Source organism: Ambystoma mexicanum, chromosome 6q (assembly GCF_040938575.1).
Source record: "Ambystoma mexicanum isolate Mex_15411 chromosome 6q, UKY_AmexF1_1, whole genome shotgun sequence".
In the NCBI taxonomy this organism is placed as follows: Eukaryota; Metazoa; Chordata; class Amphibia; order Caudata; family Ambystomatidae; genus Ambystoma; species Ambystoma mexicanum.
The window spans coordinates 1618600417-1618625812 of NC_090937.1; the positions used below are offsets into that span (position 1 = coordinate 1618600417).

General features: G+C 45.7%; 1 protein-coding gene across 2 annotated transcripts in view; it reads left to right on the forward strand.

Annotated features, from left to right (window-relative positions):
- LOC138516916 (E3 ubiquitin-protein ligase TRIM39-like) overlaps positions 1 to 25396 on the forward strand; it is a 164456-nt gene that overhangs the window by 28990 nt on the left and 110070 nt on the right. For both annotated transcript variants that reach the window (XM_069632374.1, XM_069632375.1), the window contains exons 2-3: positions 8531 to 8626; positions 21772 to 22002. In XM_069632374.1, the coding sequence (XP_069488475.1) occupies positions 8531 to 8626; positions 21772 to 22002 (327 nt within the window). The remainder of the gene's footprint in view (positions 1 to 8530; positions 8627 to 21771; positions 22003 to 25396) is intronic.

The following is a 25396-nucleotide window of genomic DNA, read 5'->3' on the forward strand; positions in this document are numbered from 1 at the left end:
GATTTCTCATGTGCAGGCATCATGTGCATTGGGGGGGCAGTGGTGCATATTGTGGTTGGATGTATTCAGTGGCTCCAGGTGTATGGGGCAGTGGTAGTATCGGCTGTGTGTGTCATGTGGCAGGGTGTGTACAGCACACTGTGGCAACCTGTCATGTGTAGCTTTGTGATGTGTGGGTTGTACTGACTATTCACTAAATGGGGGAGGGTGATGGATGTGCAGTCATGGCAGCCCACTCACATAGGTCATTGCACTGGACAGACACCCCCCCTTCCACTGAGCCTGTGCATTGGCAGTTGTACTCACCCAATAGCCATGTGCTTGGTCCAGCATGGCGGTCCATGTACCGTGGCAATGTCGAATTCTGCAGAAACATTGAGTCATGTGTTGAGCCAGGGAAACGTGCGCAGCAATGTGTTATCACTTGTGCGGCATCACATACCATCTGTACATTCAGTGAGTGGTACTGTTTCCTATTGCGGTACACCATCTCGATAGCACGTGGTACTGTCAGCTCTATGTGGGTGCAGTCTACTGCACCTATGCAATTTGGCATGCCTGCAATGGCATGGAAGGCCAACTTGGTGGCAATGACCTGGGCAAGGGTACGGGGTAGGGCGATGTGTTCAGACACATGACGCAACAGGGCATACAGTACCTGTACCAGTATTATAGAGAAATAGGGTTGTGATAGCGCGTGCAGCTTACCAACTGTGTGCTGATAAGTTACGGTGCCAAAAAAATGCAGTACCGACACCACCTTCAGGAGGGGAAGGGGTGGCAGTGGTGATGGCAATGTGGCTGCTGATGTCGTCCTCTATCATGGTGGTGATGTACAGGATTGTTGGATGGTCTAGCCAGTATAATGGGTGGATCTGTCCTGGGGTCAGGTTCCAGGGTGAGGCCCTGATGCGTGGTATTGCAGGCTGCCTGCGGGGTGGTGCCGGCTGGACAATAGGGTTTGGCATGGGTAGAGGGTTTGCTAAGTTCCGCCTGCGCCTACTCCGCCTCCGCCTCCTCTGCATCATTACTGCCATCATGTGCAGTGCTGCCTGTTGGTTCAGTAGCCCCAGTCCCAATGCTACTAGAGCTGCTGCCTGCATAGTTCTGTTTGGAGTTGGCCTGGGTGTGGCCCTTTTGTAGGCTCCCAGTGGCCTGCTGGGTCCAGTTGGGCTCATTTGGTGCGAAGTTTACAGGTGCCTTGACTCCGCGGTGGCGGTTTATGGTGGTGCTATTTCCGGGCCCGTAGGTCATAATTTGGCGATCGCGGAAACGGTGCTGGTATGGTTATACCGGCAGCGTTAAGTCCGGACCGGAGTACTTGTAATGAGGCCCTATGTCTTATATTCAGAAGAGATGTGTATTGCGTTCAAACCTCTGTGTCCAAATGTGGTGGAATGCAATGCATTATGGGATGCACTGCTTTACAAGGATGTATGTAGGACTGCATTCTTTCAGGCCTAGTAATAGTAGAAGTCTTTCCCGTGATTCCATCACCTTTGTGGGATAGTAAGGCATCCTGGTTTGGAACATGATGCTGGAGGGAAGACTTGTAAGGTACAAGAATTTTTATTTAGGGTCTTGGAACACTAAGGCTTCTGTGGGTCAAACTCACAGAGGCAAGCCTGTCTGTAGCCCATCTCTTGCAATGCACATTCTGTACCGCTACACACACTCCCAGACAGGTTGCTTTGCCATGCAAACACACTTTCTCTCCTTTCTTCTTGATGAGGAAACAACATGGGCCTGCAAACTATTTAACTCTGGATTATTTCTGTTTAAAATGCGGCCACAGGATACTGATAGGCCATGGGCTCCAGTGCAACACGTAACAACAAAGAACAAGGGGTTACCAACCAAAGTGAAGTCAAGCCAGTGTGAGATTCTGTACTATTTAGTGAAATGATTTGCAATGGCTCTTTTAAACCTCAACAGGAGCTAGTCCCGTTTGTATGGCCCACACATAAAATCATTCAGTTGTTAAACCCACCTCTGGAATATTTGCCAAGGAGAAAGACTGCAGCGTTCCATTGTGAAAATCCCAAATTCACAGGCTGCTGTCAAAATGGTTAAATGAACGCAACCCTTTTATTGTGACTTTAGACATACTCTCACCCAGTTTCCTCTTAAAATGAAGGATTTGCTCAATTATCTATAGAACCTAGGTACACAGGCCAGAAGACCGGGTGTGATGAAGCTCTGCAACAACCTTCTTCTTTTCAAGAAACAGGCTGACAAAAAAGATATGCAAAGCTACTGTTGGACCGGCATTACACTTTCCAGAATATATCGTTGATCGTGCTTCCTTGCCTGATGTGGCATGATTCCCCTTGCTGTGTGCCTAGATCCCTGTGCACTTTAGATGTCTTTTTAATCACCACGCTGATCCTAACCATGTAATGGTAACAACTCCATCACCCAATGTGCCTGCACGCCAATAAGTGCCCTGTTTACCTGAAATACCACTGCTCATTTCTCCTGCAACCTTGGAGCTGTGCCTCCCTCAGACCGGACCAGACTGCATCGTATTCTACCATCTGTACCTGAATCCTGGTGTGTCCCATCTGTTTCATTGACTTGGGGATCCACTTGCAGGTTCTGCTTGAACCCACTGACACTTTGGAACAACACTTCTGCCACCTCAGAACACATCCAGAGCCAAGCAACTCACAGCTCTGGTTTAATGCAGCCTAACATCACTGACTGCAGAGTCGTGAAGCATATGCCAGTCCTTCTGGTGGAACCCGAAAAACCTTGTCAACTGCTTGATAAACAATGGTTTTCACATTCATCCAGAATCTGTCGTTCGCACTGCTAGTCCTGTACCCCTTCTCCTCCCATAATAACTGTTGCATCAGGACCGGTTACTGCTCAAACTGTTAGCTCCTTTTCATTCACAGTTCTCCTCTGCCATGGGATATCTCGACTCCACAAAAGGGACTGGGGAAGACGAACCTATACACGTATATACTGGCGAGTACTTGTCCTTCAGAACTGCAACCCTTTGGTCTTCCTTTGAATGCTCCACTCCTGGTCATTAAGGCTTTCATTTTGCTTTTCCATCTCCTTCAGTAGGAACCCACAGCTTATCTACTGAATGTTTTTGAGACCCTGACATGGCTGCAAGATCTTTTGAAAGGTCACTCTCTTGCTTAACATATTTCACTTTGGGGCCCTAATGAGTCCTTACGACTACCAGTGCAGGGGACCCTATTGTTGTTAATGGTATTAAATCCCTCATGGTGAGTTAGGCTGGGGAATACAGTTTCCCTTTCTTTTTGACTTTATTGAGATAATCCCCATAATTAATGCTGCATGTCTTACTTGTGTTCATTAAAGTGCTGAAAAACGCTAGTCAACATATGATTTGATATGATGTGGTATTTATAACGCACCTGTACATAAGTGTTTCAAGGCGCAACAAGACAAAGAGGGTGAAACAAGGGAGGACAAAATAATGATTACTAGGCCTCGTGTCATTCAGATCGCACAAATGCGGGGAAGACGGAAGGGGTCAAGTGCCAGAAGGTAGGGGAAGGAGGAAGTGCAGTTAACTCACAAGTATAGCCAGCGGGTGGCTCATAAGTGCAGAGATAAGGGACTGCAGGGTTGCAGATACAGACCCTTCAGTTCTGCGGAGCCCGGGGGCAGTGTGAGGGCAACTGGACATGCAGGAACCTGGGCCCGACTTCAGAGGGTGACCAGTGCACGGAGCAGTCGGTTACATCAGCAGGGGAGAGGAAGAGAGAAAGCGGAAGCGAAAAGGAAGGTCTTGAGTTGCTTCCGGTATCGGAGGTGGTTCTGCTCAAGTTTGAGAGGGGCAGGGAGACTATTCCAGAGTGAGGCCCCATCCGAGGAGATAGATCTGCCCCAAACTCTCTTCTTGGAGAAGCATCTGACCCTCAGAGAGGTGGAGGTGGATGAACGGAGAGCTCGAGAAGGAAGATGTTTTGGAAGAGAAAGTTGGAGGTAGAGCGGTCCCAGGCCCCAGAAAGCCTTGTGGAAAATGCAGAGGATCTTGAAGTTGATCCTTGCAGCCACGGGGAGCCAGTGGAGGGATTTCAGAGCTGGAGAGATACGATCCCTGGGCTTGAGGTCAAGGACAAGTCTTGCAGTCCTGTTCTGGATAAGTTATAAAGGTCGAAGAGTAGAGGCAGGAAGACTTGGAAAGAGGCTGTTGCAATAGTCCAGCCTACAGAGGACCAGAGCTTTGGAGACAGTGAGCTTCTGGGGGAAAGTGAGAAAAGGAAGAATACCTCTGAGGAGGTGCAGCTGATAGTTTGACTTCTTAGATACGTCAGAGATGTGAGGAGAGAAGGAGAGGGTGGAGTCGAAGATGACACAAAGGTTCTAAGCATCACAGGAAGGAGCAGGAAGAGGGCACAGAATGGGCAGCCAGAGAGCGAGAGGAAAGGAGGGAGTGGGTGTTCCAATGAGAAGGATCTCAGTCTTACTGGTGTTAAGGCAGAGGTCATCGGTGGCACGCCATTCCTGAATTGCTGTCAGACAGTCTGGTATGAGAGGAGAAGCAGAGGTGGCAGAGGGTAGCCTGAAAGAGAGCTGAGTGTCATCCGCATAACATTGAAAATTGGAACAGAAAGTTGCGATGCAGTGGGCAAGAGGTGCCAGGTAGTGGTTGAAGAGCCATGGAGAGGGTTGAGACCCCTGGGGAACATCACAAGTAGAGAGAGAGATAGAAGAGAGGAAAGACCCCAGTTGGACGTGAGAGGGTTGTCGGTGAAAAAGGAGATCAACCAGGTCAGGGCCTGATCAGTAATACCAAGGTTGTCCCAGAGACAATTGAGCAGGATGGCATGGTTGACTGTGTCAAAAGCAGAATATGAATCAAGGAGAATGAGGACAGAAGGGAGATTAGAGACAAGATTTGAGAGCAGAGTATGTTCAGGAGAGCAGTTTTGCTTCTGGCAGCTCTGAAGCCAGACTGGTGCTCATGGAGGCAACCAGAAGATTCAGTAAGTAGATTCATCTGGGAGATGGCCAGCTTTTCCAAGAGTTTGCCTAGGAAAGGAGTGATGGAGCTTGGGCGGTAGTTTGCCCGAGAGGAAGGATCAGCTGAGGGCTTCTTCATGTTGTTAAAGCCATGACTGTGTGTTTTTCTGTCCTTTTGGCTCTCTTCTTCCAGGCGGGGGCAGGCAGTGACCATGTATGTATATGTATCCTTCTCACAAGCTCTAGCCAGAGCCCGGCACGGAGTATCTGTATGCTTGAAACTGGTTTGTGCTGGGTAATGGGATGCAGACATCCCCAATACCATTCCCAAACCTTGTATTAAGTAACGTCTGTAAATGAACTGCTTGTGAGACATGCTGAGTTTTAATGTTGCATGTTCCCTACTAGGTAAGCTGTGATCTCTTTAGGCCATGATTTTGAATGTTAGGAGAAGATCAGAATCCATTCCCTTCGATCACTTTGAGCCAAGGATCCAAAGCACAATATGCATGCCGAGGGGTACTGGAAAACTGCTGCTCTGACAACCATGGCCCAAGCTATCTAATGCAAGGCTAAGTAGTTATTAACAGGGGAGACCTTTCCTAGTGCCTCCCTCCCATGAAGTGATGGACTAAGCGGTTCACAGTCCTGCATCGCAGAGGCCATCCCCTGAAGCTGTAAAAACCACAGTGCACTTAGCCAATGTCAGGTCTCGGGGCTAGCTAGCCTTTTGGTTTTAGCCCCTGAGCTCCTATCCGAGGGTACAACCAGAAGTCCTGGGCTAAATTACTCCCCCGCCATGTTCAGCCTACCGACACCTCTGTCGTGGTCCCTGTACACCTCTGGGAGCATTGCTCAAGACTGTGTCCTGTGGTCCTTTGTCATAATGCCTCCAAACCCTGAGCATGGTCACCTCATCTGCTCATCTTGGCTGTGGTGTCCTCCAACGTCATAGGGTCTGAATTTCTGATCTTCTTCAACCATCACTGTGGTTTTTTCTATTGGGAAGTACTGTCAAATGAACGACACTCTGCACCCGCTACCCCTGGAGCTCCAATGGCACAAACTACTATGAGGGTACACACCTGACATTGCTAGGGACCGTTGTCTGCTCTGAATGGTGTAAGAGGGACTGGATTATATAACTATTTACAATCCTCATAGTCTCTATTAATTCCTATGGGACAAAAATCCTTATCCTGCAGCTATCCCTGCCTTACCTTTGGTGTTGGAACCTGAGTTTTGGAATCCTGTCTTGTTTTCCACTAGTCATCCAGTATTGGTAGCTGTCCCCTGCCTACTCAGGAAACATACTTTTGTTATGCTACAGAAAGTGTCACGACTGAAGCACTAACAACTGCATCGATCACGTTGCTTCCTATGGTAGAACGTTATCTATTTAAACTCCTCCGAAAATAGTCAAAAACCGGTTACTTGCCTTGATGTCTGTTGAAAAGGTGTTCTATGATTAGGGTTGAGCCATAAAGTAGAGTTACCTTATAATTGTTTAAGGCTTGTGCTAACTTGTTTTAACACCTTAATCCCCCATTTTAGGTGACTATAGGGGAGTATTTAAATATAACTGAACTAATTCTAAAGTCTGGTGTGTATCCTAACTGTGATTGTATATGTTTATTTTTCTTGTATAATTCTTAATGCATCTATATTACTACTAAGTATAGTTTTATCCTTTTCCCTCAATCTAATGTATGCTACCTGTACTTCACACCAAGCTCCTGATTTCCTTAGTCTAAGCCTTACTGCTCAGTCTCCTCACCAAATGAGAGCTATGTTAAGCCTTTGTGTTAAGCGTTTCCTAGTTCACCTAGTTGGCATCATTATAGCCCAGAAGAAGAGTTGGAATGCTCACAAGGGAAACATTGTACAATCTGGGCAAAATAGGGTTTCTGCTCTTGTCAGATTCCCCCTAACTATGTAGCGCAGGTAGATACTAAATGCTTGGGAATCTAGAAAATCAAGGCTTCCGCTCTGGTTATACAGGCTGAATTATGGGAGCACGGAATAGTGACCCATGCGCAAAATGTGGAGAGTAAGACATGGACAGCTGTTTGTATTTACAGAATTGAAGTGTGGCAAGTGGCCTTTTCCCCTGGAAGGTGGCTTAGAAGTTATTCACAATATTTCTCTGAGCTAAAGCAGGGGTCTCCAAATGTACCCCACTATGTGCTCTTATGGTGGCTACAGGGGAGTGCCTGCTGGGCAAAACTAGCCCATGTAGGGACACTTCCAGGAATTGGCACAAGCCTTCATAATATCAGTATTACGTCAAACATAAGGTGTCTTTAGGGGAATGGCAGGTATGAAATAGTAAATAAAATGGCCACAGCCTGGAATACTCAATAACTACTGCAAATGAGGCCTTTATGAGTAAGAGGGGTAAGAGAACCCTTCTGGCTACATTCATGCAAGGAGTTTATTGGTATTCTATCTACAGATCACGGAACACGGCAGAGCACGAGTCTTACCTGGAATGAGTTCTTCTGGCTTAAGCAAGTCTACCTCTTCGTCCATTTGAATACGCTTAGACTTGGGGCAGAATAAGGAGGTGGAAAGATCCTGAACGTTACTGTGGGAGCTGTTAACGCCATATAAAACTACAGCATGCCCACTCATAAAATACCATTGGAGGTTTTATTTGGATCCAAACATGTAGAGGAATCATATGCACTAGACCATTCATGCAAGTGGCACTGAAGTTAAGGAGCTCGAAAATGATCGTAATGCTTGTGTATGAAGACGATTCCTATGATGAAGAAGGCCCCTTGTTAGGAAATACATCTACAAGGCTGTCATCCTGAGGTTCCCAAGCTACCTCAATGAGAAACTCATTATCTCCGGAGGCCTGCAATCCACCAGAAGTAAGGACATGTGCAGACGTGAACTCTGTCGGTACAGGAAGGAAGGAACTGGAAGACAGGGCTTCTCTGTCCACGCCCCAAGTCTCTGGAATCTCCTCCTCGTCAACATCAGATTCACTCCCTCGCTTCTACAGTTCAGGATGGATCTCAAGACCCTCAGCTTCAAGTAATGGCTTCTCCCTAAAACCTAGGTCCACACAGCCTCCATTCCCAGCCTACTTGAGACTGGGTGATCTGCTCCCCACTTTCTCTACCTCCCCCCCCCCACGCCAGTTGCTTGTAGATCCCTTGCTGCCAAATTGCCCATCCTCCCCATCCTCTGTTGTTAACTCCCCATTGCCATGTTTCTCTGCTTCTCTCCCTGTCTTCTTCCCCTATGGCTGTAAAGTGCTCAGTTGCTTCATGAAGCTAGCTAATAATAATTACAAAATGCATAGACTTGGAACAAGGTCCACAGTTTTACACATCTTATGACTTTTCAGAAGCCTTCTCAGACCTGCATGTTTTAGGTTCTGGGGGAAAACCCCCATTGCAGAGATTTCTTAAAATCAGTGTGCTTTAAATGTTTGTTGATAGTTTTATGTTAGTTGGTGCATAGGTAGAAATTGGTAGATGTGTGTTTTCAAGCATCTGTGTGAATTTACATGTAGGAGATGCTGCTCATAGATGCAGTTTCAACTCCAAAATCTTCCTCCTTACAGGGTGAACTCCAGGCCTGTTTGCAGTCTCTGAAGGAGGAGTTGGGGGATCTCCTGGAATCTAAACTGAAAGAAGAAGAGGGGTATAAAGCTATGATGGTGAGTGGGAGTTAGCAAAAAGCTGTATCACTTATTCTGATTGCATGTATTACAAACTGATGGGGCACGTCAGTGCTCAAGAGCCTTATAATATAACTAGCCATACCCCCAGGTGTTGCCCGGGTCTGCAGCTGACATGCACGTGAGGGTCTGCTATAACCTTGTGTATGTTACATTGTGTCCTAACGTCCTATTTTTTTTAAAACGGCAAAATCGGCAATCTCCCGGAATCTCCTATTCTGATAGCACAGAGCTGGACCCCGCTCCAACCCTGTGCAGGGTGAATGGGTGGGGTTGGTCAAATTGCACTATCGCCAGTACACTCCACGGTGGTGTGCCGACCTTGTTGTCCTAACTTCCTATTTTTGAAAAAGTCACACAATCAGTAATCTCCCAAAATCGCTTATACTTATAGCACAGCATCTAAATATTATTTGCAAGCTCATTCTCATTTGTTGCTGCCAAGACATTTGCACTGACTGTCTCAGAAGCCCCCTTGACCTTTGCCCATGGGGCAAGAAAGCCATCAGCACAAGGGGGCTTGCGTAGGGATTGCATTGTACTGTAGCCTTGTGCTAACTTTCATTCTAATGCAGGGTCAGTACAAGGGAGGAGATCACCTTCCCACTGACTTTTTCATCCATTGGAGACCTGTGTGAGGCAACTTGGTCAGCAAAGTCACCATAAAAGATTGTCATTTCATGGGCACCCAAAGTCTTCATGGCATGCACCTGGCTCGGGCTATTGCGGCGCTCTCTACCGGTGCCCACCTTCCCAGTAAAACCTAAACTGCCCAGGAGTAACTGGGTTAAAGCCTTCCCATGCTTGCCCTTGAAAGTGAAAGTGTCACAAGCTCTTGATGCCTAATAGAAATCTGAATGGGTCTTCCTCTTGCAAGTAACTTTTGCAGCTCAGGCAGACTTCTCTGCTCTGACACTGGAGCCTCTTCATTGAGAGAGGGGCTGCCTGCTGGCTCTAGGAATGAGAGGGACTGCTCAGGAGGGGAATGCACCCAATTCATTGAGGTCCTCTGACAGCCTTCTTGCTGTAGGAGCACTGTCCAGTGTTTTACCCATGGTCCTGTGATATGGTGAGTGCAGCAGCTACCAAACTGTTGGAACTGGCTAGGCTAGGCATAGAGCCACACTCATCTCCACCAAGCTGTCGGTCAGCTGGTGCAAGTGGATCTTGGGGAGCTTTTCCCCGCCCACCTACTAATCACTGATATCCTTTTGGGATTCTTTTGACTGCTCTGTCCCTTTATTTCCCTCCTTATGCTACCTCTATGCCTCTTTTTATTTGCTGTTGGTCAGCAGGAGTACCTGTATCAAGCTCATCTGACTCTACCTTGCCTACCTGCTAATCACTGCTAATCTGTGGGTTATTTGTCCCATGCCTTTCTTTCCCTTCTTAAGTTGGCCCAATCTGGTTTCTTCGACGCAAGTGGATCTATTTATTTATCAATGATGCATGGCACCCCCCCCTACCTCCAGCCACATTATCTCATTCCCAGACACATCTCACATTTCCTCATTCCCACAGGCTACAGTATCCAATAAAAACACTGCCAATATAAGACCTTTGACGATTCATTTTTACCTACACGACATCATGGACATTCACCTTCCAGGAGCAGACCATTCTGGCATCCATGGAAGTCCCCACTTGCCACTTCCTACTCACCCATCCTCAGATAGCTACTTTGCACTTAATTTGCCAGCCACCTCATGCCAACAAGAATGAACCACAGACCTCATTACTACAATTTCCTTCAACAGCACAGCTAACATCTTCGTCCATGACCTCAACCTGCTCGGGAGCCACGCCTATACGAAAACTTGGGGAACTCTACTTTAGCTTCTCTTTATCATGTATATCAAGCAACTCATCACAGAAACAACCCACAACAAAGGCAACATACTGAACCTGGTATTTACCTCTATCCAACTATCGTATGTCTTCACCCTGTCTTTGGACTGGACAAACCACTTGTCCGTATCACACCCTAACTGAAACCACTAACACCCATGCATACATCCTACTACACAACACACCTCTGCCACACCAGGGACCACTCAATCCAACCAGGACACCACGCTGCTCTTTCAAGAACTTACCCCATGGATGCACAGGTAGGAAACCTCATCATGTTGGTCTCCACGTCTGACGCCCTTGGAAAAAAACAATACCCAGCTCACCGAGGTCAATCGCACCCATGCACCACTGAAACCTCAACACACCTTGGTATACTCAACGACAGTCAGTGTACCATACACAGACAAGGAGATTACTGAAGAAAACCCCACCACTTAAAATGCCACAACACTCTCGGGAACCCTCTGTTCAGCATGCAGGATGCTCATCACCACTGCCAAAACAAACTACTATACAACTACCATTGTGAAAGCATTTAACAAGAACATAGTCATCCTCGAAACCAGGGCGCTGGATGCTTCTGTACCACAATGCACTTTCAAATGTAACACCATCAACAACTTCTTTACAGAAATAAATGGCAAGATCAGGCAACACCTTGACACCTCCAACCCACTACTGCCATTCCACCACTGCTAGCCAGCAACATGTCAAACTGGATCTTATTCAGGACAAATACTTCAGAAGACCAGACTAACAAATCTGCCAGCTACAAAGAAGACATCTTCACCTCCTCCACTGTAAAGTTTCACCTGTGAAGTACGTAACCACTTAATCAACAGCACTGAAATCATTATATTTACTACTAGTCAAAAAACACTTTTTCTTCAAAACACCCTGTATAACACAGAATAATCCACGGTCAAGGAGCAGGATTCATACATGTAAAATCTCCATCTACATACCACACCGAACACTAAGTTCTAGCAATCCCATCTGCCTCGAACGCATGCAACACTCTACGCAGAAATTGGGTGGAACAGCATTCTCCTGCATCACAGCAAAACTCTTGGATTCACTCCCAAAGGAAATACGAACAACATTAGATCACCTAAAGTTCAGAAAACTGCTACAATCATGGCTCATTAACTCACTGAGAGAAACACGAAACACCATCGAAGCGAACAGCCAACACCACTATAGAAATACCCAAAACAACCAAAACATGACCAACCGAAACATGAATACCCCAACGAAATAGAGCATTTCAACGCAAACCACCATAGACGAATATGAACCTGACAGACCAACAAAACCGTAGCAAAATAGGACAGATGACAATCCACCAACCCTACTAAAAACTCTCCAATATCCTACACACTCCCTCTCAAACACCAAACAAAACACACTCATACCTCTGCTCTAGCAGAAACCTAAAAACTCAACCAACTACACACACATCATCTCACACACACTAATAAACCCCATAATGCTTACCAACAAAAAAAAGAACTAGTACATAGTGAACGTGTTTTTCTGAACTGATGCTACCAATAGCACATCAAAGTTCAATTGCGCTTTCCACTCTCGAGCTAACCTATTTTTGCCCCATCATGCATGTACCCTTACTCATCATAGTGATTGAGAAGAATAGCAGTCAATGTACATGAAAGAATCAATTGGCACAATCTACTACAGAACTACAAATCCTGGTTCTAACCAAGGTCCAGTACGGAGACCACCACCATCAAAGATATGCCTTACAAGTCCTACATCAGTGACCTGTTCACTCAACCTACCTAACTTTACTGCTGTCTTAGATTCCATTGACCATGAAGCCCTGCTAAACATCCTTGCTATGTGTATAGACTTTGATAGAAGAACCCTGCAGTGGTGTGCCTCCTACCTCTCCAACAAAGGTTGTCTTGTGCAGACAGAACCCAACAAATCCCAGTATTGCCCAGTAACCTACAGAGTTCGATAAGACTCTGTTCTGTCATGTGTTATCTTCAACCTCAACGTGGAATTTCGGTGGGAACTGCTCGTGAACACCAACGTTATTGGGGAAGTTCTCTCAAAAATTGTATTAGCCCAATGGATAGGGCTTGTATTTTTTTGCATATTTCTATCGATCCGAGCAATGTTTCCTATGCGTCTTACCTTCGACTTTCTCACATTTACACATTTGAAACTCACACGTTGGAAGCCGACATCTTCTGCTAATCTTATCCGTTGATCCATCACCCTAAGTTCAAGTGCCCTCGTAGCAGTAAATCATAAGACCACCCCTAAAGCTGACATCATTAGAAGCTTGCGCCTCTTGTCACAGCACGTCTCGTCTCGGCATTGAGAAATCCAGGTAAATAGTCGCGAAATCGAACGAATTTCACATGTGCTAAAGTGCTAGAATAGCCCTTTTTGTTCTTGGTAATATAGATTCATAAGCTGCTTTAGTAGTCAGGTTTTCTGCATTTTATTCTTATATTTATTGAGGCTGGACCTATTTTCAGGAAGAAGCAGACGGGGTAAAGAGGTTATAGGGGGAAAGACACCATTAGAGAGGCAAACATGGAAGGGAACAGGAGCTAACAGTAGGGGGTAGGGTGCTAATTTGGCAGAAAGGGATCTACCAGCCACTGGGAAAGGAAACTAGGGGTAGCAGCCTACACAGTCCCAAGTTAGGTGGAGGGTGTGTGGACCTATGTTTTGAAAAGGAGCCTCCACATTCCTTGATGAGGGGGGTGTTGAACTCCTTCCTGAAATGTAGAAGCGAAGGGGCGAGTCTGTTGATACCGGTTAGAAGGTTTTTGAGTCTTGTGGCATAGTCGGAGAAGGCCTGTCTTCTGAGCTTTTCCTTCCTGCATCAGCAGAGTTCAGGCCTGCATATGTCCATACTTGTGGTGGATCGAAGTCCTGTCCAGTTTCTCAGTGAGGCAGCTTGGGGACTTCAGGGTGACAGATTTGTAGATGATGCAGCAGGATTTGAAGAGGATACCTGCTTGCAGTGAGATGAGGGTCAGGGTGATTTGGTTGAATTTGCACAGTCCTTTGAGTCGTGCTGAAGTATGCAGGACATATCTCATAAGAGCCAGGGTAGTTGCTGGAAGGCCTTTCAGGAGGGCATTGCCACTATCCAGGTGAGAGTGGACCAAGGCTTGGACAGCAGATCTGAAGTTGTTTTCTGGGATGCATGGCTCGATTTTCTCCAGGAGAGAAAGTTGTTACCAAGCTGTTTGTGCCTTCCTTGCTATGTGATAGACATATACAGGATCTTCAGATTATCAGAAGATAGATTGACTGAAGCAGAGCAAATATGCTCCTTAACATGGACACTTATAATTTGGACCCTCTGACCATTGCATTTACAATATTTCATTGTCAACGTGCTCCTGTAGGTATTTTAACTTTTTCTTTTTTTACCAAGGATCAAGAGTGTCTGAGACGTGTGTAGGGAAATGGTGGGTTTACCAAATGGAAGCACCTTCGCTCTATGCAACCGTAGAAGACTTTCCAAAAACATTAAGCACAAGTTAAAGATATGAGTAGAGCAAATGAATAATCCAAAACTATATAAAGATTGGCTATGCACATTCGGGTGTCTTTTAGTAGAAGATCTGGTTAATCCAGACTTCCCTATGATTCAGCAAGTGGACCCACATAATATTTGACCAACTGCATTGTACATGTCAAAATAAATTGAAGGTAAACAGAAATATATTGTCTCAATATAACAGACATGCTTTGGTACAGGCACACAGACAATTCACTAAAAGGAATACTGTGACCATACAAAAGGTTGTTTCAAATGTAATAATGCAACAAAATGGTAAAATACATGCCCCATTCAAGTCCTCTGCCTATCATTTACCATATTTCTAACAACACTCATACACCTGCACACCCTTTCCTTCAGTAGTTTATTTTTCCTGCTTTTTCATGTATGCTAAAATCTACTTTAATCCACAGGCCAATTCGAAACAATTGCACTTTGCAATGACAGTTAGTTTGTCCACTCTACTCTAGGAACATCGTCCCTAGTTCCCTCTCATGGGGTTGTTTAATTGATAGTTATTTTTTTGTTTTTTTTTTATTTTTATTTGTGTTAATCAACAAGATTTTTACAAAATAAAGTATCAGTCATATCAATCAGATTTTAGCTAAATATCAGTGTCACAATTGACCTTGAACCTTAAAGGCCTCTCACGGCTGGTCGTATGTTTGCGACTTAGATGAAAGGAGGTTGCAATTAACGTGTTGGAGAATTTTGTACTTCGCGAGTAACCAGGAAGTTCTGTCGCCCGCAATCATTTTAGACCAACAAGAGTCTTCACCCCTTAATGAAAAGTTGGATAGGGTATGCTGTAGATAGTGAAGTCTAATCCGACGTGTGCCAGGGCAGGAAAGGAGCAGGTGCCAAATAGATTCTTTCTTGCCAGCAGGATCACAGAATTGACACAGGTTAGTGGCGGACAGACCTCTAATGGATAAAATTGTATTTGTTTGAAGTAAGATAAGTCTAGCTCTCAGCAAAGTGTCACGAGCCCGTTTAGACGGAAATTTCTTAATGAACACTTGTAGTTCATTTAGTTTCTTTGTATTACTGGGAAGATGGGTCGTCAGTTTGTGGTTCGCAGCTGCTTCCACTGTCCTTACCCATTCCAGATCATTCATTCTCTTCAGGACTTTCAAGGGGTTCTTATGCAGTTCCTCTTCATCGCTTGCGATTGAAAGCAGTGTGTCAAGATTTGTCCTGTACCAAAGGTTGAGCATCTTGCAGCTAGTACCTAGGCTTTCTTGATGTATCAAGTTGTAAATTGAAGGCTTTTTTGACATCCTGCACTTCCGGAAGAGCATCAATGTGTTGCATTTAACCGTGCCCGATCGCAACTGCATACTAAGTTCCTGTTGAATAGAGACTATAGAGGTAGAGTTCGGTAAACAGAGTACTGATCTCCAGAACAAGACCTCGAGTTTCGGCCATAATGCCGTTGGCATATTTGGCATTGAGTCCACTCCATATGTCAAACCTGGAACCACTTTCAATTTATAAAAGTTCAGCACCGGGATCATAGAAAAGCAGCAACATTTCTTGTCAATCGTCTTCCCTTGTGTCGCCAGTTTTTTTAGTTTTATCACTTAAGGAATCCTGAATGGCTGTCTCGTGCTTTGAGCGATCTAGTATCACCCCAAGATACCTGAAGTCCTGCACCTTTTCTATGGGCAGACCTTCAAGGCCCAGAAACGTATTTTCTTTTTTCTTGTTTGTTGATGCCAATTTCAGTTTTGTTTTTGTCTCATTAATCTCCAAGTTGTTACTTGAAATGTATTCCTGTAGGTTATTGAGTGGGTGCTGCAATCCAATTGGTGTGTGGTCGAGGAGGATTATATCATCCGCGTACAGCAGCCGATTAATCAGTGTTTTGCCCATTTTAGGAGGAAAAGTACGGGCTGTTGTTCCTGAGTCTTTGATGTCCCCTATGAAGGCCAAGAATAGCGCCAGAGCCAGTGGACAGCCCTGCTTCACGCCTCTTAACGTTGGTATCTCAGATGAGAGTAGCCCCTGGTGGTTTAGCCGTACTCTCGTGTTGGTGTCAGTGTAGAGGGCTTTAATCGGTTCTAGCAGTGCTGGAGGACAGTTCCAAGCCGAGAGTTTAGCCCAAAGACGAGATCTATCCACGTGGTCAAAGGCCTGGGTTAGGTTTGTAAAGGCGATGAATATCTGCGGGCCGCCTTCCAGGACCTTGCTCTTTAGAGCGCTTATCATAAGGATGTTCGCTGAGGTTCCCAGGTCCTTTGTGAAATCTGTTTGTAGGTAATCGTCACCCGGGGTGTTTTTAGCCCATTCTTTGAAGTCTCTTAGAAGCAGGGAGCCGTAGACCTTCCCGATTGAGTCCAGCAAGGCTATAGGTCAATAGTTTGCCGGGTCGCTCTTATTACCTTTTTAAAAATGGGGACAACTGTGGCTGATTTCCACGATGGGGGGGGGGATTTCGCACATCTGTGGAATATTTTGCCAAGGAGCTAATGTCATTCTGACGGGAAAGCCTTTAGATCCACATTTGTGATACTGTCCGGGCCTGGCGCTCTAGAGTTCTTTAATTTCTTGATCAAGGTTGTATTTCTTCTTTGCCATCTAGGCACACCCAGTTTGGTGGCTCTGCACTAGGAATTTGTGTGAGGGGGTTGGGCGGATGTTGGAACAAGGTCTTAATGAAGTTTACCCAAGTTGACTCTCTAATGCTGTTTACGATGGATAACTCTGTAGCTGATGACGTCGACTTCAGCAAGGACCAACATTCTTTGCCATTATGGCCACTTATTGCCCTTAGTATGTTTTCAGCATCTTGTTGGTACAAAGTTATGCAGTCATTTTTAAGCCATGCTTTATATCCTCTCGTAGCTTCTGTGCTGTTGATACTGCTGATGGCATAGTAGAGGATTTTGCTTTCCGCTTCAGTTTTCTCAATTTCTTTCTGTTGGTGACATGATTTTATCATACACATGTTTTATTGGCGCTGAGGGGTGATGTTTATGCCATGACACCTATTTATAAGTCGTAAGCAGGGATAGATAATCAATTTGCTTTAAAGATTCTGTGTAGACCTGCGCTGTGTATTTAAACGTCAGATCTCTTATTGAGGTGGCCAACATTTTTTATCTCGTACCTTGATTGTTAGGTTCCAGCGGAAAAGGGGTCTTTGTGATTGATGCAGATCTTGCGGGCCAGGAAGTTGCTAGGAGTTTGTGTTCACTTGCATTGGCCTCAAAGGACGTCATGACTTGGAGTAGCGGGCCCATGCCGAATATGTAGTCAATTGTATCTCTTGAGGCTTCACGTTCCCACGTGGGCAAACGACTGATGTCAGGAAACGCTGTTGTGGAGCTCCCGTGACTTCATCAGGTTCGTCCATGCTACCCCTCTCTGAATCGCTGCAGAGGCCTTCAGCTAGGGTCTGGTTAAGTTTGTTTGGGCTAGACATATCCAGTTGCTGTCTCCGCATATCAGGAAGTATGGCGTCAGATGGACTGCTATTGCCTCGTCTATAGCTCCTTCTATCATTTCTAAATATTGATGTGCGTCAATCACTGCCGGATTCCAGTATGTATTTGCTATGATAATCGTCGTTGTGATGTCGGTTACTCCATTATTGTCTATGTTTACCCATTTTGCCTTGCCCATAAGCAGAGATTGGTTGCTGATGAGCGTTTTTTCCATAGACATCCCCCGTCAGTATGCCTGATGAAGGGCGACCCAAAGGTCCCTTTTTTGATGGCGACAAGATTAATTCGTATCCCTCTAACGCTGGAACTTGCATTAACCAAGTCTCTTGTAGATACAATAGATCATAATCACCCATTTGTATGTCTCCTGAAGCTGTCAAATGGGAGTGACCCCTGGTGTTCCATGAGCACAACCTTATGAAGTTCCTTTGTTCTTTAGCGGGTGAGTTGTCTTGTTGGTTGTGTTCAGGTACTGAGAATTGCTATCTTTTTCCCTGTGTGGTTAGTACTTTCGGTAACCAAGACCACAAGCCTTGTGTAGAAGAAGCTTTGTTGGGTGTCCCTGCAGTTGGCTGCTTAACAGACACCGTTTTCATGATGGTTCTCGTAGTGGCTGAGCGGATTCTCAAATGGTCACTTTTGTTAGGTTCTGAGATACTGACCTTGGCTATCAAACATTTTTGGGTTCAGTTACCTCTTCGCGCCTTGGTTAAAATCTTTGTGTGGTTCATGTTGGGGCATTCTTTTTCATTTGGTAGGGAGATGTTAGCATAGTAAGCTACAGTGTCACTATTCGAGTCCTGAAGCACCCTCTTGAGCTGTTGCCGATGTTGAGAGCGGTCAGGACTTTGTGGAGCAAGGGTGATGGAATTGAGTGATTTTGGTTTGCTCTTTTGGCTATCCGATCTTACTCTGGAGGATTCTGTGAGGTCGTAGCCCATATTTAACAGTTCTTTGTTTCCTCTTTTAACAGCGTCTTTACTGTTGATGAAGCGATGTACAGATGAGCTGTGGATTTGTGGTGGTTCTGGCTGGGGTCTACTATGAGTAAGTCTTTGGAATATAGCTGAATAAGGTTAACACTGATCTTCGATTTAGAATGACTTCATTGTCGTTTCCGGGAATTTGCTCCAGTTTAAGGATCCATTTAGTATCATTCTGCTTCGTGGCCACCTTGTTGTAAATGTTTGTTCTGGATGTGTAGTGCACCCTTCTGGTGCTGTTATCTGTACTTGGATGTTTTGATGAGTCTCTAGAAGTTTGGGGGCTCTTGTTGTTCATTTTGCAAAGGAAAGCTTTCCTTGCAAACGTTGAGAAAAGGTTGTGAGTTAAGGACAATTTTTTACCTTTGTCTTTGATTGCCATGATATAAGCCTCGAGAAAGATTAGTTTGCTGTGGATCATGGCTTGTATCGACGTGTGGTCTTTTAAGGTGTCACTGTCACTTGGTGAAAGGAGCTAGCAGAATTGTGACTGCCGACTTTGTTAGAGTCTCCGCAGGCGCCGGTTCAGAGTGGTTGGAGTATCTTCCTTTCGTTGGAGAAGCTGTCCAGAGTGTAGAACGAGCCGGACACTGTGGGCTGCAGGCTGTATGGGAGTCCAAAGAGTTTCTTTGGTTTGAGACCATGTTTGGAACGTCCCGTGGGAATTGATCACGTGGATTTCTTTGAAGGCTGTCTTGCCCCTGCGTGGTACTTCTGGCCATGTGTGGTTTTGCCGTAGAGGGCAGCACATTGGCACTGACCTCTAGCGTCAGGGAGGCTTCTCTACGTGAGTGTGTGGTGTCTGCTTGAGCTCTCCAACCCGAGGGGAGAACAGTTTGGTCCTCCAGGATTTCTTCCTCACCTAGTTCAGAGATCAAAACCACCATTGTTTGGGAAGGCTCTCCAGAGGGAGAAGGTCCCACACCGCGCACCTTCAAAGAGAGTAAGTCATTTTAGTCTGTTGCCTTAGGTGAGGAAGCTAGGTGCGACATAGGTGAAGCTGGTGGGCCCACGTCGTTTGCTGGTCTTGTAGGAAGGGGACTGGTGGCGTCTTCCCTTCCAAGGGGCTGTTTCGTTTTTGTGGTTGTCTGCGTGGGGGACATGGTTTCTGGAGAAAATCATGTCTTATTGTGTGTTGTGCCACCCTCGATCCTTCATAATTTTGTGAGTGGCAGGCATTCTTTGACTGCCTCCAAAATATCTGCGTCAGAAAGTTCTTCACAACGTGTGTTCCTAACGTTGGGTCTAATGTGGAAGAAGTCCATTCCATTAAACTGTTTTACAGTTCTGGGGGCTTATTGCCCTTTTTTATGGTTGCAGACATTGTGACTTTTCTCCCTTTGTATATGAGGCATTGTTTTTTCGGCAACCCTGGTGTTGTTTTTTCTTGCCATTCCCCTTTACAAGGCGCAGGGGTTTTGTTTTGTTCTCACCCACCAAGAGAGTGTCTTGATTTCTTTGATGTTTTTTATTAAGGATATGTTTTGTGGAACTCCAGGCTTGGGGGGAGGCTATGGTACCCATGTCAGGGCTACCCAAAGAGAGCTCTCCCTCAAGCACTAGTGGTGGAAGGGGCTCCGTATGAACCAGAGCCTTCACAGTTAATATTGAAGAGGGGGTGTGTCGAGACTCCCAGTGGACGGGGCGCCCAAGGTCCGCTGTTGCGGCTGCCGGCCCTGGGCTCCGGCGTTGCAAGCACTCGCGTCCTGATATGCGGCTCCTCGCAGACCAGAGGCTTCCCTGGAGGGGTGTCGCTGCCTCTCATCGAGCGGCCCCATCTCTGAACTCAGGCGCTCGCCGACGGCCCGCCCATCACCAGCCGGAGGCTCGCCGCACGGGCAGGACCCACCCGCCACATCACACGAGGGCTCCCCTTCGGAGGCCACCGGTAAGTTTAGCGGGATCGAGTAGCCTGAAGCGGCAGGACACGGGCAGGCAAGGGGGGTGGCGATATGTACGGACAATGTCGGGACACACACCAGCAAGGCTAAGGGGTCTTTGCTAGTGTTCGTAGGCAGGCTTACTCTGTCGGAGGTAGGAAGGGTGGGTACATTTGTGTCGCACGTCAGGAAAAGTTCTGATGGTTTAACTCTGGGAGTAGTTGTCGGCCGTTCCCCCTTCTTGGACTTTGGTGGCAAGGTCTCTTCTGGCATGATGCAATCTGTGGTTACACAAGGACACGCGCTCCTCAGTGGGGGAGTAGCGCTGGTTGCCGTCCTGTCAGCCCTGCCAGCCATGACTGCAGGCATGACTGCATGACTGCCACTCTACGTCCATTCCGTGTCCGCTCTGCGGTCAGAAGATGTCTTTATGTGGGTCCTCCCACACAGTGTAGAGCACAAAGAAAGACTCCCAGGAGTCAGCAGTAAAGGTTCAGGGCAGACTGCAGCACTGCCACTCTACGTCCACTCAGTTTATTTGTATAGTGCTATACACACTATGGCCGAAACACACCCTGTGTCGATCCTTGTGACACAACTATACCACCCCTCTCGTATATGTTATATGTAAATATTGTTGTGTGCACCATGTGTAAGCTATGCATTGGACCTATGCAAGTCTCAGGCGCACGTTTCCCTGATTTATAGGGTTGTTATACCCCCTCCATCTGTGGGAAATGTGCATCCGATTGAAGTTTTGACCTCAATAATTCTGAGGCCGACACCTATCTGTGTTACTATCCATCACGACCTTGTCCGTTTATATTTCACTTACCTTTCGTGCTTATCGAAAGAACTGTAAAATAAATTGTCTAGTCACCCGAAACTTCCTGTGTTGATGCAAAATAAATACACACACACAGAAGGTTTCTGTTTCCTGTCGGATCTCTTCATCCTGATTTTTTGTCTATTATACATATACCCACCTGGGTAAATCAGGACCCCGCCAGGTGCCCTACAGTATGTAGCCATCCGGCATCAGGAAGGAAACAAGTGCGGCATGTTGAACCCCGTTTAAAATAGTTTAAACTATTTTTATAATTGTGTGCATGTTTGTTGCCTCACTATCACACTATACGCATAACCTTTTTGTTGTTCTAGACTGCACATAACATACTGCTTTTAGTTTTTAATTATATAAAGTAAGTGATTCTTAGATCCATTGAGTGTCTCCTCTGTGTCATGCCCTGATCATATATTAGCCAATCAAATTTACAGGGTACTGTACACCATGTGCTCCCCACCCTTCCTCTGAGGCGTCAGAAACATGAAAGGGATCCATATTGGGCAGGCCAAAGGTTGTGGGAATCTCAGTGTCTGACAGTTTCACTTTCCTCCCTCACAGAAAAAGTTAATAACTGACAAGTTGAAAATGGTGGCTGAATTTGATGGGCTGCGGCAGCTCCTGAAAGACCAAGAAGAGACGCTGCTCATGAGACTGGAAAAAATGGAAAGGAGCATCAAAATGGCTGAAAATGCGAATGAAGGCAAATATTCAAGTAAAATATCCTTCATCAGTGATCTCATAGCAGAGATGGAAAAGAAATGTGAGCAGCCACCGCTGGAACTCCTCAAGGTGAGAAAATGCCTAATCAATAGAGTACACGAGCAAAGATTACAGTGATCGTAAATGCATCTTATGGCTACAAACGAGCATGGTCACATTGATTAAATTACCACAATAGAAGGAGCGTGTGAAGGTAATCCCAGGTAGGAACGTACATTCCAAACATGGGATTTGTGATATGATGTGACACGTCATGTATAACGCGCCTGTACACAATTGCTTCACACATGCCCACTGCATTCATACCACCCCAATCAAATGGTGCTGAAAAGTGCTAAAACTCCCACAATAATACTAACACGCAGACACATATAGTAGAGATTAAAAAAAAGCAAAAGAACACTCCAAAATATTATGGAGAAATAATAAAACCAGTTACACGCCATCATTCTTCATTGCTCCATGTCCTTCCCCATTTTGCCTCAATATCTTTAGCGATCACTCTAGACCTTTATGGATCCATGGGCTCAGGGTAACCTCATGGGTCAATATGTTATGTTATTTCACAATTTACACTCAAGCTTTTTGACGTTTGGAAACGGAGAGAGTGTTACCATGAGATGCAGGGGCGTTGCTAGGGGGGGGCTAAGGGGGCTATAGCCCCTGATCTTTTGGTTGTAGCCCCAGATAGAATCTCAGGAGCTACAGCCAAAAGACTAGCTAGCCCCCAGTCCCAACAGTTCCGACATCAACTTAGCCCCGGGTCTTTTCCAGACCTAGCAACTCCCCTGATGAGATGTAATGATAAACCTGCAGGGCATCGTCTAACCGGAGGTGGAAGTGACATTGGTGGGCAGTCAGTCTGCCCAATAACGGGCCATCGATCTTTCTGGCCCTTGAAGCAGAGACGAGGCCTTTAGCTCTTGACGTGGGGCAGAGTCGGTCCTATGACTGATTGGGGGTGTGGCTTCACACAAAACCAGGAAACCCAGAAGCATTAAAGCCTTGGCGCTTGCGCAAAGTGTGAGCCCAATTGTGGTCAGTCCGGCCAGGAGGTAAGTCTTAAGTGCAGTGAGTAAGTGCTTTAGCTTGAATCTTGGTGGATGGTATGGGCTAGGAGGTGTCGTCAGTGCTTTTACACTGCACTTTGAAGGATGGCTTATAAACTGAGAAGCCAAAAAGGAAATCCTGACTTACTTGAAATATAAAACTCTCAGTGCTCACTAATGAAGGTAAGGCCTGAAATACACACTAGCTCTTTGGAAAGGACTTAAACGTCACTGCGGGAAACATGGGAAAAAACGTTGTCTCACTGAACTGGATGACTGCAAGTAACTGAGAGGCAGGTGCTGCACCAACTGAAGTCACTCCACCATGTGAGTGTTGGCTTAAGGAAGTGGATTATAAGACTATTTTATGAAGCCCACTGAAAGCCAGAAAAGGCCAAAATCTAATACAAGATCTGATGAGAATCCCAAGAATACAACCATAAATAAACTAAGCTTGGGAGATAGTGGTGCTCACAATGAAAAACTGAGCACAGCCTCTTTTCACATCTTGTTGTAGCTTTTAAAAGAAAGTCAAAGCGTGTTCAGCCATCTGATGGTGGGAGTGGTACCTTATTTGGCCCTTATTTAACAACCATCTTTCGAGGTAAAGAGAATTACGAGATTTGTCATATAAATTAGGGGATTGTAACATAATGGATTCAGACAGCACGAACAGGAAGACATGTGGCACGTAGTGCCTCTAATCAAGCAACTGCCCCATTGGGATCCTTTCATGGTGCTCAAAGGATTGGTGCCAGTACATGAGAAGATGGTGCATGACATTGCCCTCCATACATCAGTCTTATGTGACTTACAATCTCAGTGTAGAGCCCTCTATAACCTTTTTGTGAAAAATAAGTGATAGAAGTAATTACACAATAAAAAAGGATAGAAGGGATGCAATCTTATATGGAGCATCATGAAACTAAAGAAAAGTCAGCTGCAAATCTCTTAAAAATAGCACAAGAAGTACACAATGAGATGCTGGTAGAAGAATAAATAATGAATACTATTTCTCCCCTGAAATCTAAAAAGGGGCAAAGAAGAAAACCGGAAACACATGGAAAGGAAGAGAGGAAAAGGATTCAGTGTGGAGGTTTAATAAGCAAGTGAACAGCGTAAAAAGGCAAAGGGAGTAGTAGTTAAGGGCCAGGAAAGAGGGAATGATAAGGAGATGCCTGTTATTGGAAGCCATCATTTTACTCAAATGGAGACTGAAGATGGTTTATTGGAATTCAAGGAGAAGCGTAAAAATGCAGTAAAGAAAAGTAAGATAAGACATATGAATCTTTATGATTATCAATATAGGAAAAACATGATCCAGGAAAATTCATAATTGGCATCGGACAATAGTACGTTTTGGCCACCAGTACAAAAGTTGGAAAGACAAAAGATACAGAATAAGAGCACCCAAGTGTAAGATAACGGTAGAGCAAGACCTTCCCTGGCATATAAGAAATATTGAACGCTCAATACTCTGGTCCTTTGAACAGGCAAAGAATATTGAATGCATTTCATTCAGTTCCCTTGCTTCGGGTAATTACATCTAACGATATAGATTACATTTAATTTCCTGACTCTGTGAAAACAGATAAAGCAATCATACAATTCAAAGCTCTTAGCATTCCGGATGGTATCATCCAAGAAGTTGATGAGCTTTTAAGTAAAGGGTGAATATATGTATAGTGTCACGAATTGCGGAATTCTGTCACTTCTCCCCAGGGAGGGGGAGTCTTTCCCTGTGGGCCTAGAGAGGTGGGCCCCCTACACAATACCCTTCCTAGGGGTAGAGGCAAGCAGTACCTCACCAGGCGAGACTCCCCCCCCCCCCCCTACCCCCCCTTGGAGACAAGGACTCCCGTTCTTATGGGGAACTCCCAGAGCCAGATATCTATAACCTATCTTCACTGGTATCTTCTGAAGAAAGATATGAAAAACCAATCAGAATTTGTTATTGTCATCCAACTACTATAATGGTGCCTGTGAAGGAAAACGCGAGTCATACAGAGACGAAGAAAACCAGTGGAAGTATAATGATCACAAATCAAACAGAAAGCAAGGACTTCAATGCTGCACTGGGGAAGTTCCACAACGGCTTAATAAGATGAGGAGATGGAGACCCAGAGGGAGCGAGAGATCGCCCGCGAGATTCACACTCGCTCGTGATGATCCACAGAAGGAAGATTGAACGTGCATCGTCTGATGCAGATTGGACACCCCAGTGCAGCCGCACTCGCCAGGCACTGCTGCATCTGGTGCGGAGTTGTATAGTAACAATCCGGTGCCTTCTGCATGTGGGGGGGGAGCAGAGGTGGGAGGGCGTGCCAAAGGTATGGGCTGGTACAGTCTTGGTAAATATTGGCAGTTTGCAGACTCAATGTCTAGTATAACCCTTTTATAACCTTTGCCATCTT